Source organism: Eubalaena glacialis, chromosome 20 (assembly GCF_028564815.1).
Source record: "Eubalaena glacialis isolate mEubGla1 chromosome 20, mEubGla1.1.hap2.+ XY, whole genome shotgun sequence".
In the NCBI taxonomy this organism is placed as follows: domain Eukaryota; kingdom Metazoa; phylum Chordata; class Mammalia; order Artiodactyla; family Balaenidae; genus Eubalaena; species Eubalaena glacialis.
The window spans coordinates 13,454,167-13,469,464 of NC_083735.1; the positions used below are offsets into that span (position 1 = coordinate 13,454,167).

At 49.4% G+C, this 15,298-nt stretch overlaps 1 protein-coding gene across 1 annotated transcript in view; it reads right to left on the reverse strand.

Moving 5' to 3' along the window:
* Positions 1–356: 356 nt before the first annotated feature.
* The window catches only part of ENPP6 (ectonucleotide pyrophosphatase/phosphodiesterase 6), a 93,796-nt gene continuing 78,854 nt past the window's right edge, over positions 357–15,298 (reverse strand). The window contains exons 7-8 of the mRNA XM_061177402.1: positions 5,173–5,296; positions 357–602 (exon numbers count right to left, since the gene is read on the reverse strand). Coding sequence (XP_061033385.1) covers positions 397–602; positions 5,173–5,296 — 330 coding nt within the window. The 3' untranslated portion in view covers positions 357–396. The remainder of the gene's footprint in view (positions 603–5,172; positions 5,297–15,298) is intronic.

A 15,298-nucleotide genomic window follows, 5' to 3' on the forward strand; every position in this document is an offset into this window, starting at 1 on the left:
ACTGAGGGTGGCTCCCGGGTTTAGACAGGGCACAGACAAGGGCCTGCTTTGTGCAGAGCAGGACAGAGAGGGGCCGGGAGTCCACGGAATACCCGCCCAAGGTCTGGTCACTACAGGGGTAGGCCCTGCTTAGTTCATCTGAGTACATGGAAAGAAAGGAGAAAATAACCTATAGTTGAACAAATGAAAAGCTAGGAGTTTCCTTACCTCCGGAAAAAGCAAAGTATTTTTGTTTTTGTTTTTGCTTTTTTAAGAAATAGGGACTTTTATGTATAGAACCATCCAAGACTAATATATTTACAATTGTATGGCCTCGATTGAATTGACGAAGCTATTAGTGAAATAGGAAACGGCAAGGCCTCCCCCGTGGGGCACGGCACACACTGCGCTAGGAGTTCAGGACAGCAGCGCCAGCAGGACCAAGGCCAATGTGCAGGCGCCCGGCCGCGGTGCCAGGGCCGAGCTGGCCGGGTCCTTCAGCATGCACGTCACCCGGGACCAGGACCCGTTGTTAGGCAGGGGGGCGACACCTGCCACGTTGCACATGACGTTGTAGACATCCACGGATCTGATGGGAGCGGCTCTGAAGTTGGATTTGAAATCTGAAAGGGAAAGGCAAGCAAAGGAGTTGTCATGGTCACTCCTGGGCAGGGCAGAGACAGGGATGGAGTCACAATGCGGAGGAATTACATTCAGCATCCAGGCATCTTGGGACTGGAAAATCCGCCTCGTCCGTGGGGCCTGGACAAGGGATTGTGAACCTGGAAGGAGATCTGGAAGGTTCTAAGTTATGATAGGAGGTTGCTTTCTATGGCTCGTGGAGATGTTTCTTTGAAAGACAGATCAGACAACAAACTCTCTCTGTGCATAACTGTGCTTCCCTTGTGACAACAGAGCTTTCCTTGGGGACCCAAGGGCTGTCTGAAGCTGCTCATTTCTGCAAGCACTGCGGAGCCACTGTGGTCACAGAAGGCTGACTGTCCTGCCGGGCTCCCCAAACCCAATCCAGCTGCATACTCTTCTTCCAGGACACCTATCTGGCAGGGACTGGTTAGCCTAGGTGCTCCCCAGTTCAAGAATGTTTCCCATTTTCCTGCCACATGGAGGTCCCAGGACTGGATGGAACCTGAAATTATATCGTTTCCTCAGTGTGCCTAATTCACAAGCAAAAGCAACGGTCTCCTAAATATGTTTGGAAGATCAGTTGAACATTCCTTGGGAGCCTTTCACTGGCAGATAGAGTAACTTAGCTGTGGGGAAAATAGAGAAACTGTAGCGGAGTTAGAGACCTGAGTGAAGGCTCAAGGGAGCTCGTGAGGGAGAGCGCTGTGCCTCTACCCAAGGCAGTGCCAGACTCCACGGCGACACAGGCCCCCGAGGGCCCGGCTGGCTATTCACAGCATAGCAAGTAAGGGTGCTGAAGGAGGGGCTTCAGTCCAAAGTGGACCCTCTCTTTCTCCACAGGAGGCAGAAAAGATGCTGAATGAAAAGTGTTTGTTTAAAGAGTGAGTATGAGACTTTAGTAATATTCATAAGCAGCTTCACTTTTAGGTTCCCAACCAGAGCTTCCAACAAAGTACCCAAAACTTAAGAAGCTGAATTCAGGAAGGAGTTTTATCCATCAATAAAGGCCCATGCATGTGACTTTTGTCCCTCTAAAAAAAATTTTTTTAAAACAGGTAGTTTGGGGGCTGTAAAGCCAAATTTTCTATCTTAGAAAATAATCTTTATAATTGCTCTGCTAAAATGATCACATATACTTGATTTAAAAAGCAAACAAACACCAACAGCAACATAGCCCAGAAGTGTCCACACCAAATTCTACTCTTGTATTAACCCTGAAATTATAAATACAGAAGGAAGCTATACACTGAAAACTCTGCCACAGCGTATGTTAGACCCAGGGCAACTTCCCAAGTGGCGGGTTTTGCTTATTTTGAAGAATTAAAGTTGAATTCAGTATAAAGAGGTTCACAGGCTCTACAACCAGCCTGTAGCCACTTACTAGCTGGGTAACCTCAGGGGACAGGCATGGAGATGGCGCCTAAATCCTAGTTCCAGCCACACTGTATGTGCTCAATAAATGGGAACTGTTATTAGTAATAGAATAAACGCCCAGCAAGGGAAAGTATGGATTGAGAATATTCACCCTATAGATTATTTGAAGGGTTCACTTTACTTTTAGGGCAGGGAGGGTAAGAGTCAGCATCACCTCAGGGTAAACACTTACTTTAAAAAATCCAGAACTCCCTGGAAAGGAGAATGTAGAGGATGCCCTGGAATGCCAACCCTTCCAATATCAAGGACAACACTACAATTAGAGAGGGTGGTGGTAACGCTTCCCCAGAGAAGAATCAGCTGCAGCTGAGAAATCAGTGGCAAGGTTGCCCCGGGGACGTGGGAGCGACTCCTCTCCCTCTGACTTGCCGTGGACCTGGATGTGAGATCATCCTGCCACATCGCCTGGTGGCCATGTCCTGTCACATGGGAGGGTGGCAGACAATAGCATATCCAACACAGCCGTCCCCAGCCTTTCAAACATCTCCTTCTTTAACATTTGGCAGGAAAATTTGAGATCAAGCTCTACTGACAAAAAAAAATGTTAGAAAAGATCATCTTTTTATGTTGAAAGTACAAAATCAAATCCGGTACATGTAAGCAGGAAGGAAAGTTGGGGTTTCTTTCCCACTCCAGCTGGTTCACGGCTTCCTGGTCTACAGGGCTGGGATTTTGGGCCCAATGCAGAGATGATCCAAACTGGAATGAGAGCTTCTAGAAAATTCCTGAACAGCAAAACAATACCTGATCCAATTGGGGGAGGCCAGCCAAGCCCTGCTAGCTCAAGATGGTGTCTGAACCTGGAATGGGAATCCAAGTTATTTCCATGGATTTACATTCTTTGGATATTTAAACTGTTTCTCCTAAAGAGAGAAGGTTCTGGAGGCTCCCGCTGTGCCTGACCACCTTGGGCTGCTTTCCAAGTGAGGCTTGCTAGCTCGCTGGCAACTCACTGAATCACACTCCTGCTGTCTTATCTCGAATGTGGAGTTCTCCACGGCAAGATTAGGTTGTTCAAATTAGAAACTGGGATGAACCAGAGAGAGGCTATCTTCCAGAATTATTTCCCTTTCTCTTAGCTGGACCAGACTTCCTGACTTCTAAAGCTGTATCTGGGCAGCCGCAGCGATGCTCAGCGTCCTCCATGAGCGAGAAGTACCTACAATTAATCAGGAGGGATGTACCTTTATCTCAAAGTGCAGCTAGATAGCTATTAAAGGCCTCGCTCTTAAATTTTCTTCTGAGTAAACCGTCAGTGTGTAAAGCTGTTCAATCTTTCATGAGAATTAGAGCCAGAAACGTGATGGTTTGCGGGAGGCTCTCGAGGCTCTATCTGCCTGGAAACATTTTTGCAATTAGCCCAGTCCATTTTCATCAGGGGTCGTCTTTCTGTCTATAAAAGGCTTAGGCTTTTAGTTTTAAAGGAACGGATGATGGAGGCCTTTGCTAATGGACAAAATCTCCCCACTGAATTTAAGCTATTGCAGCTTTGGGTACAATAAATTAAAATTTTCGGTTTGTTTAAAATTTTCGGTTTGACGCTAGATGTGCTTCTGCTTTAAAATCTGCCCGAGACTCTTACTCAGAAACACTCCAACTGACAACTGTTTTGCATTCATGATCTGATCCCTCTCTTCTGGGGAAGGAGGAGGCAATGTCTTTGAATGAGCGCCCTGCTGGCTAATGTTCCCCCATATAAAGGCCGTGGCCCTGGAATGTCTCTAACCTGATCGAGCAGCTGTCACCTCAACAACATCCTCAAGGCTCCATCCTGAGTTCACTTGGCCTTTGAGCTGCGCAGCTCTAGCCCGGGGCTTGGCTAACAGGGAGGGCCTGTTAACTGTTATCGGTTGATGGCGTCATGCTGGGGCATCCTCTGAACTCTCTCTTAGGCCAATGTCATGACCCCAGTTGCGCTCTATAAATGTTTGCTGCTACTGGTGCTGATGCTTACTTAAGGACATGGGAACCTGGATGACATGTGGGCAATGATTTGGACTGACATGTTCCCTAAGCTCAGGCTCCCAGAGGCGCCCAAGGAGGGTGCAGAAGCTGACACCTTGTAGTTCTCAGCAGCTATTTTGTGGTAGGTAGAGTGACCTGAGGCAGATGGAATGAAGGGGGCTGACACATTTCTCTGTCCTGTTACATCAAGGAGAAGGGCAGGGCTTCCAGGCGTGATCTCTAACCTATAATTTGAAAGGAAAGCATGGACTTTCATGGGCTGAAACATTTTGATCAACATCCAGAAAAAGGAACTTGGAATATGGATATTGGGGTAAGCTTATTATGTTTAATAAGGAGTGTGGACAGCAGGAAGGAAGATTAGTAGCTCATGAGCCAGTCCACTGATTGCTGATGGCTGTTGACGGCTTTTTACTCTATTTTTTTTAAAGGGGGTATCCAGGTAGTAGTATGATCTTTAGAGCGTTTGATAAACTTTTCTAAAATGTGAATTTACAGTGCTGTGTTTATTAAAGCAAATAACCAAAGAGGCTCTCTCCATCTCCCCTCTCTTCCTGCCCTGGGAATGTAGGTCAAGGAAGGCACAGTAAATTTGCTTTCATCCAAGACATCCCGAGTCATTCTGGCTCATTCTCAAAGTCAGTTACAGAATAATTTCCTAGCCTGCCCTTGAGCACATCCTAGCTTCTGGTGGGCCCTAAACCAAATGACCTGCACAGGGGTGGGTGCTCTAGCCAGGGAGGAACTGTGGAAGAGTCAGACCCTGTGAAGCGATCGCGTCAACTTCAGGACGCGCAGCTGTCAGCAACCTGGTGCCTGATAAGCTTTCCTGGACATCAGATGGCTGTGAGAGAACATTTTGATGAATTAAGTAAAAAATGAATCATAAACATGTGGAACACTTTTTTCACTGCGCTCGAGATTTAAAACTTACAAGGAAAAGTATTTGGCCACGTTTGCCAAAACCAAGAAGCATTTGAAAGCCAGCCAGCCAAAGACACTTCATGGAGACCGGCTGGGTTTGCTCAGCTTTGCTCATAAAGAGGGTCCATAAAGAAACCACTCCAGCTTTACTAGTGCCGTCAGCCCCTGCTGGCTGACGCTTCCTTAGGAAGGGATGACTAAGAGAATTTGGTCATGTCTTCCTACCGGGTCCGAAGGCCAGGAAGATGCCCCTCATGTCCCTGAGCTCGTTGTCGTATCCATGCCATCCGCGCTGCCAGCCTTCCCTCTTGCCAGTGCTGTTCATCCAGAATGGAAGCGTCTCTCGATTCTGAAATCAAGCAAGGCATTTACATCGCCCTGTGTCCAGACATCCGGATGAGTGAGCATCCGGTCCAAACTACCACCCAGCGGATTTCCTGCTCAGCGGTCTCAGTCAGGGTCATCCGACCTCAGCTGGATCACTTCCTACTCCAGGTAGCTCAGACCTTTGGAGACGGCCCATTAAATTGCCAAAGAGCTCTAGTTCTGAAGGTATCTTCTTATATCGGGCTGGACTGTACCTTGTAAGCAGTTTTAGAGTCACTAAATATAGCATGTCAGAGACAGAAGGGACGTGAAAGTCTACCTGTGGTATAATAAAAAATATAGTTGGCCTTTGTCCCGGGTTCCCTGGCCCAGAATGCCTAAACCCTTGGAATTTCCTGAGTGATAGGAGTGTTTTGTTATTCGAAGTGAGCCCCTTGCTCTGATACCTGAGTTTATGCTAATGAGGTGACTCGCTGGGGTAGGGAGCTACAGAGCTTCAGGATAGGGACTGCTCACCTGAGGAACCAACCACAGGATGAGAGGGTTAGAACTTTCAGCCACATCCTCTGACCTCTAAGATTGAGTTCAGTCACGTGGCCATGCCATCGCAGTGAAACCCCATATAAAACCCCGGGAACAGCATAGTCCAGGGAGCTTCTGGATTAATGAACACACGGTTGTGACGGGAGGGTGACGCACCCAAAGAGGGCCTGGGTTCTCTGCACCACTCACCCGCAAACTTTGCCCTGTGCATCTCTTCCACTTGCTTGTCCCTGAGTAGCATCCTTTGCAATAAGATTGTAATCGTAAGTATGGCACCTTTCTGAGTGCTGTGATTCATCCCAGTGAATTATCGAACCTGAAGGGGGGTTGTGAGAACCCTCAAATTTGCAGCCAAGTCGGACACAAGAGTGGGCAGCCTGAGGACCCAGGACTTGTGGCCAGAATTCAGATGTGCAGGCAGTCTTGTGGGACGGAACCCCTTAAAGTGTGTGTCTGCTCTAACTTGGGGTGATGTCAGAATTGAATCGAATGGTAGGACACCCAATTGCTATGGGAGAATTGTTGCTGGAAAACACAGCGTCTAATCGAATCACTTTGTTTCCTTAGTACAGCACGGAAGCCCTGAGGCAGCCGGCTCACCACAATCCCAGGGCGCCCACCGCAGGAACCACCCGTCCTGCTTTCTTCCAGCTCCACCCCGGGGGGTGACTCAGAGCATATTAGTCCCCTCCTCTCCATTTAGTCAACATTTGAAGATAGCACCCGTGTTCCTCTGCTCCGGGCCTTGTGTATCTTCACTTTCTTCGCCCATTCTTCACTCAGGATGGCTTCCAGAACTGTCACTGCCCTGTCACCCTTCTTTCCTGCAAAACTAAGTTTTCTTAGACTGCAGCTGCTTACTTGAGAGACAACAAGCTTAAAGAAGGTTTTGCAAATCCTAAGGAGGCTGCAGCCAGTTGGACACAACCTGAGCCCTTCTTGGCGGACTGAGCCTCCATTTCCGATGTTCCAATCATCTTCTTGCTCAGCACAGGGTTTAATATTACAAGCTTTCCAAATGCAGGAGGTAGAACTGACTGGTCGTGATGACTGAGCGGAAGCAGGAGAGCTCAAGGACCAGGGATTCACAGGTTGGCTCACAAGACTCGTAACAACACGTGTATTTTCTGTGCTGTACGGTTCACCAAGAGCCTCCCCCAACATCCACTTAATCACCACCACCTCCCACTGTGGATGGTATTATTTTTCCTACCTTGGCACAGAGAGGTTAAGTGACACTCTTAAAGTCACACAGCTGTTGAGAGGCAGGGCTGGGATTGGAACCCAGGTCGACAGTCTCCTGGTCCTCATGCGCCTTCCGGGACCCCATAGCCAGAGGTCGCTGCAGGGCTCCTGCCAGCACTGGACAGTGGGCTGTCCCTGTCCCTTGCCTCTTCACTCACTGAGTGGTGGCCAGTTACAGAGTATGGAGATGAGATTTTGGAACAGGATGTGGGTTAAATTCCAGTTTGCCACTTTCCAGCTCTGTGATCCTGGGCAAGCTGCGTAACTTCTCCAAGCTTCAGCTTCCTTGCTGGATATGATAATACCTGCCTCACAGAGATTCTGGAGGATAAGCTGGCTGTGCGCTAAGCCCGGAACACAGTAGGTGCTCGATAAATGGCTGGGGATGGTCACCAGATGCCACTGGCTGCGGGGCGAGGCGCTCGGGTCCTGTGCAGCAGGGTCAAACCCTCCTTTGCTTATTTAGCTGTCATATCGCATTGCACACCCATCCAGTCTCACCCCATAAATCACTCCCTGGCATTACTGCTTTCCAAATCACACTGTTTCATTGACTCTCTGTTTCCTGAATTGCCATCATCCCCTATCCCGCCTTCTCCAGCTGTAGCTTGTATTTTTCAATGGGAATATATTTATTAACTTACTGCATTTCTGACTTATACTGTTTTTTGTTCTTCGTCTGTGGTGATGATCACAACACATCCCAATTTAGCTTCGTTTGCTAATCTCACATGCTGTTCCCCCCTCCCCCAGTCTTTAGTGATTCCTGAAGAACTAGGTAGAACATATCACTAGTGCTGTCACTAACCATGAACCCCATGGGACATATGTGTCCCGTGACCAAGGGGCAGGTGGAAGAGAGATGAGGACTGATGGCCCTGATTTTAAAATTCCAGCTTAATTCCACAGTTACACACACACAGCAACAACAAATCTCAGCCCTGAAGGTCACTGGGGATCTGTCTGATCATAGGTCAATCCACTAGTTCTTATTAACACGACAGGTTGCTCCAGTGAAACTATTCTTACTGATTTTAAAAAGTAATAGTAAACTGGCTGGTTATGTGAGAAGCTAAGTGATTGAACGGATTACATGACACAATCTAATTACATTATGTAATTAACCTCAAGAAGGTGCAGGGATGATCTCCTTCCTTGTCCTCTCCTGGTGGCTTTCACCGTTTCGCTGGGTTCTGTATCCCCACATTAGCATCCCAGCGCAGGCCTGTGCAGCCGTGACACATACCACACAGGGGCAGCCCTGCAGGTGAAGCGCCCCAGACCTCCCCGCTCCAGAGCACAGTCCCCAGGCTGGGGGTCCTCAAGCTACTGGCTGAGCCTCACCCCTCCTGACCCTACCAGGCCCAGGGGCTGCCACACAGCGCCACCTAGTGACATCCCGGGGAGGTGCCCGAACCCTCCAGGAGAGCGAGCTTAGAGGGGTCTGTGTGTGTGTGAGCGTGAGTGTGTGAGCGTGAGTGTGTGTGTGAGCGTGTGTGTGTGAGCGTGTGTGTGAGCGTGAGTCAGTGTGAGTGAGTGAGCGTGAGTCTGTGTGAGCGTGAGTCTGTGTCTGTGTGTGTGTGTGTCAGAGAGAGAGAGGAGCCACTATGAGGAAGGAGGCCACCAGAAGGCTCTAGCGCAGAGCGCGGGCAGCCCTGCGGCTCCCCAGTAGCGGCCCCCAGGGAGCTCTGAGCGGCGGAAGGGCTGACACAGAGGAGGCCCTGCGAGGCCGGGGGACCTTGTGTAGTGACCGCACGTGGGGAGAGCGTGAGAAGAAAGCACCGTGAGGCTGTCGGAAGGAGTGAGGCGGTTTCTACCCGAGGTTGTGCCAGTCCGACAGGGTGACCGACTGTCCCGGTTTGTCGGGGACTGAGGGGGTCCAGGGATGCAAAACTTCCTGTTTTAAAGCCAAGACAGGCCTAGGCGAACCAGGGCAAGTTGGTCGCTCTGTAATGAACACTCTCTTGTCAATTCAAATAAAATCCTCACCAAGTCCATTTGTTCAGCACCTTCCAGTACCTTCCGGGACCCCTCCTCTGTACCTGGGTGGACAGCAGTGCCGGGACGCCCCCCTTCATGAGCCCCTAAACTAGTTTGTCATTTCCAACAGGAAGGACGCAGAAAGAGTTCACAGGAGGAACACCATGAGGAATGGTTGTTATTATGTTTATAGACGTGGGTTCTTTTATTTGGTGCCTGTGTTGTATTTTAGTGCCTCACTCCACTACCAGAAGCTTGCTGAACTGGGGAAGCCAGGAGATTACTTATGAGATAAGAGTTGTAGTTTCTAGACTAGATCTTTGTCTCATTCATCCTTGGCATTAAAAAAAAAAAAGTAGCACTCACTGTTTACCCCCAAATCAGCAAACCAGTTAACGAAGTTTGTTCAACAATTGCCTGGACCTATCTCTTTGACTTACCATGTTTGGATTCCTTTCTGCTGCTGAGCTGCGATGTCTCGGTAGCACAGTCATTAAAGGGGGTGGCACTGGGAACGAGGATCGGGGTGGAAGCGGGGATGGAAGGCTGGGAAGAAGCAGAGGGTGGCCTGAACAGTCTGTAGTCATTACTGTCTGTCTGCACGTGGCAGAGGCACTTGCTTCCATAAACTGTCTGGTCATTTACTCGCTTTGTACTGTTGCATTTGGGGAATATATTAGCACATATATTTCTCGACGGCTCCTTCCGATTTCCCCTGGGCGTAGATCAGAAAATGGTTACTAACCCACAGAGAAGAATACTCCTGAGGGGGCAGGAAATGTTTTCCAACTCCAGGAAAACATCTGGACTCCCGGTCTTGCCTTGCACCCCAAAATGACTTCTCTTGGGGCGGCCAAGGAGGTGGTAATCCGTTCTTCGTGGGTTCCCTCCCAGGCCAGAGGCGCCGTTCGGGGTCTTGTCTGGGTCCCCCTGCTCCAGCTGGGTGACCTCCTCTCCCGTCTTCCCCCTTGAAACTCACCATCTACACTGCTGGATCCCAAGCTGGCTGTGCACACAGTGCCCTGAGCGTATCCCGGCTCCCACCTTGGGTATTTGGATTCAGCAGGTCTGTAAGGCAGGGACTCTGTCTATTTAATCATCGTCCCCCAGGTGACCGGCATGCATCCTCTGGCCTGGAAACCGCTGGGAGTCATTCCCCTGGCTCTGTCCTGTTCTGTGTTCAGTGAGTAGCCATCGTTTCCTGAGAACGCTTCGCGTTATGCTGGGTTACCACGCTGAGGTCAGAGGCTGTGCCTCAGGCCCCTTCGTGGGGTCCCACACAGCAGCGCAGGGCCTCCCTCCCAGAGAGAGCACAGGGCCTCCCCGCGGCAAGCTCAGAGTCCAGCACAGAATCGCTCACACAGGCTGCTTTCCAAAGAGGAACCTGGGCGGCCGACCGGCTTTTCCCACCTGCCACCCAGGCTCACTCGCTGGCGCCAGGTTCACTGTTGGTTAAACATTTTGACCATCACCCCTCGGGTCAGCCACTAAAAGTGTAATTCCTGTCGAGGAGTAGGGTCAGGGGCCCGAGGGTCCCCTCCTCCTCTCTTGATGAGGCCTCTCACCCCATCTCTAGGGCACTGGGGAACAAAGTTGAAATCTGGTCCGATTAAAATCAATAAATAAAATGTGAACACCTGTCTAAGGTGTGTGAGGGGCCTGATACAAATGAAATCTACGTTATTCCCCTAGGACAGGGTTATAATAGCGACTTCCCACACCCTCCACGTTGCAATAAACTCACACCATCTCAGGCTGGAAAAGGCATCCAGTGATGTATCAGAAGTGGCTTCGATTAGAACTCTTGTGGAAGGGAGCGCAGTCTGGCTGGCTCTGGGCTTTTGCTGCTAGGGTTAAGGTCGAGCTAGGCGTCTATTACAAAGCACTGTGTCTCTGGTTTTGTGGCATCATCATTTTAAACCCTCCTCCCGAGAGGCTTCCTGTGGGGATGACTCCTTGGAGCCCCCCAGGAATGGTGGTCATGAACCTTCAGATGTGTGTTTGCCATGCACCACTGCAAAGACTTTTCCCCCAACGGTTTCTCTTTCTCCGTCTGAGAAGGCTGCCTCTTTCTAGAACAGAATTTAATTGCTCAGGCCTCACCCTGGTCTGACTCTGGCAAGCCCGCTGCCACACGCAGCCTAATCCTGGAAATGGAAAATGCCAGACAGCAAAATCAGCAGGGACCAAGGGCGGCAGAATTCCTTGGAGTGGAGGGAAGCGTTGGAGGAGAGCACCGAGCGGATGGGCTTTCTTTTATTCTTTTCTCCCCCTGGACCACGTTTACTGAAGCGTGCCAACAGTGAGGAGGGCGCCCGTGTGCTCTCCGACATGCGTACCAATGACCCTAGTCACCCCCGGAAAGCAAGCAGCTTCCAGCCCCCAACATCAGCTTCCTGAAGCTCCATTACTTGGGCCTGGACAAAACCACTCCAGCTGCCACTAAAACTCAGAAGCCACATTCTCCAGCTTGTCTTGATTTCCCCAAATATTTTGGGTTCAGGCCTAACTGCCATTCAACCCCGGGCCTTAGAATTGAGCCCGGCATTTCATATCCTTTGCCAATTTTCAAAGTAAATCTTTCCTCTGGAGACAAATTCGGGCCTCCCTTGGAAGCTTGGGCCTGAATTTGCCGCATTTCCCTCCACTCAGACGAGAGTCCAGAAGATCAACAATGAAGCACCCTGTCTCACAATCTTTCACCAGCTTCTGGCTGCATCTGGCTGCCTTTTTGAGCACAGTGGCATGAAGTGGGCACTGCTCAGGAGAGGCCGCAGGAATTAGCCCCCTGGAGCTGAGTAGGGACTGGGGAGAGCTGATGTATCCGCCCGCCCTTGGGCCCCAGCTGTGGGCTAACTGAAGTTAGGACAGTTGCCGTTAGTGGTTTCAACACCTTTTTTTCTGTTGAAATCTCTTCTAGGGCTACTAATAATTAGCCAAAGTTAAAGGCCTGACTCAGCTTTCCTCTCTGTCTACTTGGTCACTGATTTACTAACCTACAAAATAAACAACCTATCAACAAGTAATCAAGAACCAACTGTCTCAATATTTATGAATTCATCTCTTAATTCATATATCACAAACATGTACCAAGTTTCTCCCGTGTACTAGGTTCCACAGAGGAAAACAAAGGTCAAGATGCCACAGACCTGCCCTCAGGGAGCTTCCACCCCAGGAAGGAAGAGTTCAAAAGCAGACAAACAAATGCAGCACCTGGGGAGTAATTCAGGGTTTTGTGAGATTCCAAGATGGAGGAAATTAGGGAAGAGTTGGGTATTTCATGGAAGAGATGGTATTTGAGTTGGGCTTAAAAAACAGGCGGGAGTCAGGAGGAGAAGGCACTCTGGATCCTACTGATGGTTTATTGGGCTATTGATGGTACCAGAACCCACTGAGTACAGGTGTGGACAGCAGGTCAGGAGAGCATGAAGTATGTTGGGATCCAACCACTTGACATCCAACGCTTGAGTCTTGCATTAGAAAAATCATTTTCACAAATATGAAAATTCTGGTTCAAGTATGTGCAAATCTCCCATGTTGGTGAGAGGAAAGGAGAGGGCTGGTTAGGAAGAGTTTTTTGCATTGTGACAAAAGCAAGAAAAAAATGAATGCCAACGTTAGAACTTTTGTGAAGGAGCTGAGACTTATCTCCAGACCCCACTAGGAATCAGAAGGGTGAGTCCATAATTCTAGTCCACGAAATCATAAATACCTTGAACATTTTAGTGGAAGATTTGAAGGCTCTTTGGAGAACTGGATGGACTTCGTGCTTAACGGTTACATCTGGGTTGTAATTCGTTGTCACTCCTAGCTCTGTGACCTTAGTCAAGACATTTAAAACTCTGAGCCTCACTTAACTCAGTAAAGTTGGGATAACATCCACAATGCAGAAACAGTAAGCAGGGGACACTTAATTCAAGGTAGCTATTATTACTGTTGCTGCTGTTGTTGTTGACCAACATTCTTAAAAGACAATTTTCTAGATATATTTATTATCTGAAAAATGCACAACAACTGGATGCATGTGTCATTGAAACTTTTGGGGGGCGGTAGTGGGGAGCTCATTCTAAAGGTTCTAATGATCCGTGATAAAGAAAGATTAATTTTACAGTGCTCACTGTCACTAAGGAAAGGTGTATGAAAAAACACTGATAGGGCTTCCCTGGTGGCGCAGTGGTTGAGAGTCTGCCTGCCAATGCAGGGGACACGGGTTCGAGCCCTGGTCTGGGAAGATCCCACATGCCGCGGAGCAACTAGGCCCGTGAGCCACAACTACTGAGCCTGCGCGTCTGGAGTCTGTGCTTCGCAACAAGAGAGGCCGCGATAGTGAGAGGCCCGCGCACCGCGATGAAGAGTGGTCCCCGCTCGCCGCAACTAGAGAAAGCCCGCGCACAGAAACGAAGACCCAACACAGCCATAAATAAAAATAAATAAATAAATAAATAAAGTGTAAAATTAAAAAAAAAAACAACACTGATGGTCTCTGTATTTAGTGGGTAGACATAAGAAATATAAGAACTGGGGGGGACTGCTCACAGCCTCAGATGCTCAAACTCTGTTCTTCTTGTGAGCTGTGCGTTACAGTATCCCGAGGATTATGGAGCACGCCCCCGCCTTGCTGAAATTCCCGATGGTGTTCCCTTGCACTTAGGTGGGATTTGAAGTCTTGCCCGTGGCTGGGCCTGCTCAGGCCCCATCGCCCTGGGCAGCCTCAGACGTGTCGCTGTCCCTCTCCTCACTCCCCACACGTGCCGCTGGGTCCATCCCTTCAGTTCCTCTCATGCTCAGGGCCCTTTCCTGCCTCAGATTCCTCCAGCATCCCGCTCCGTCGGCCAGGAAAGCAACCCCTTCTCCCTGCCCCATCGACGGCCACTAATCCTTCAAGTTCCAGCCTGGAGGTCACTTTGTCAGAGACCTTCTGCCCCTCATCTGAGTCAGGCTTCCTCTCCTCCCAGACCGTCTCTTTCATGACACCCTTTCTCCATTGTAACACAGTGCACTTTGTAACTGCACGCTTATTCCTTTGTATGGCATGCGTGCTTATTTAGTATTTGGCTCCTTCCCTGGGCTGTAAGCTCCATGAGGGCAGGAGCTCCCAGGGGCTCCTTACTCTCACTGGAGTTAGAACTTTGGTAGGTTACATGGAGCAGGCACTCGGCAGATGTCTGTTGAATTTAGCAGATGAGTGACTTTTTTTAGGTATGTGGATTTTGGAAGAATGTACTTGAGTTTGGCGGAAACTACCCACAGAATTTCTCCACTTTGCATTTTGCTCTGTTGTTCCTATCTATCCTATATGCCAAGGACATTTAGCATCACTGGACCGGCCTCCTGAGGGCCCGTGGACCACCCTAGACATTGTGACCACCTCAGTCTGCCCCAGCCCCTTTCCAAGTGCCCCCTGGTGGAGGGTTGGGTGCAGAGCATGGGTGAGTGAAAAGGGCTGTGAGAAAACCACATGGGCTGGGAGAGTGAGGCCCCCTTGTGCTCGGCTCAGATGCTTCCGTGAACAGCGTGACCCTCGTCCCCTGGCAAGGACAAGCAAAGAGAGGGTTTACAGAGGATGGTGACCAGGTCTCAGGGAGACAGAGGGGTGGGGCCTCCATTTAGGGAGCCCTGTTTCTATCCTTGAAGAAAGGAGCTTGGCAGGTGTGACAGGCTGGGGCTTAACCTAGGCAGGTGGCCTGTGTCTTTTGCCTCTTCATGGTTAGTCCTCTGGGAAGATGAACACCTTCAGGTTTCTGCCCCTGCAGGGGCGGAGGCCAGAGAAGGGACTGGCCGTAGTTGGAAATCTAGTCTGTATATTAAGGAGCACAGGGAGAAGCAAACTGGGGGAGCCACTGGGCAGGGATGATGCCAGCCGTCACGCCGGATACTTGTGCAATTCCAGGTGACAAAGTCAATAGGTTTCCCTCTCTATCTTTTTCAGTGACATCTCTCCAAGTGACCATTAAGAAAAAAAAAAAAGAACTCAGTTGCGTCTTCCTGTTAGAGCAGCTGCCTTAGAGTCCACAAAACTTAAACTGGTGGCAAAAAGTTGGTATTTATATGGGAATGGCATTTTTGCCAAGGAAGCCAAATCTTGTATGTTTACGGGATGGTGGTTGTAGGGAAAAAGGAAGGGGAGGTGGGATTCTATTTTATTGGCCCCAACCAGCATCGATTTGTCCTGACTCAGCTGTTTTCCTAATCATGTCAAAGCCAGAAAAAAAAAAGACTCCTCTGCTATCCAAGCCTGGACCCAGAGAAGTTGCTT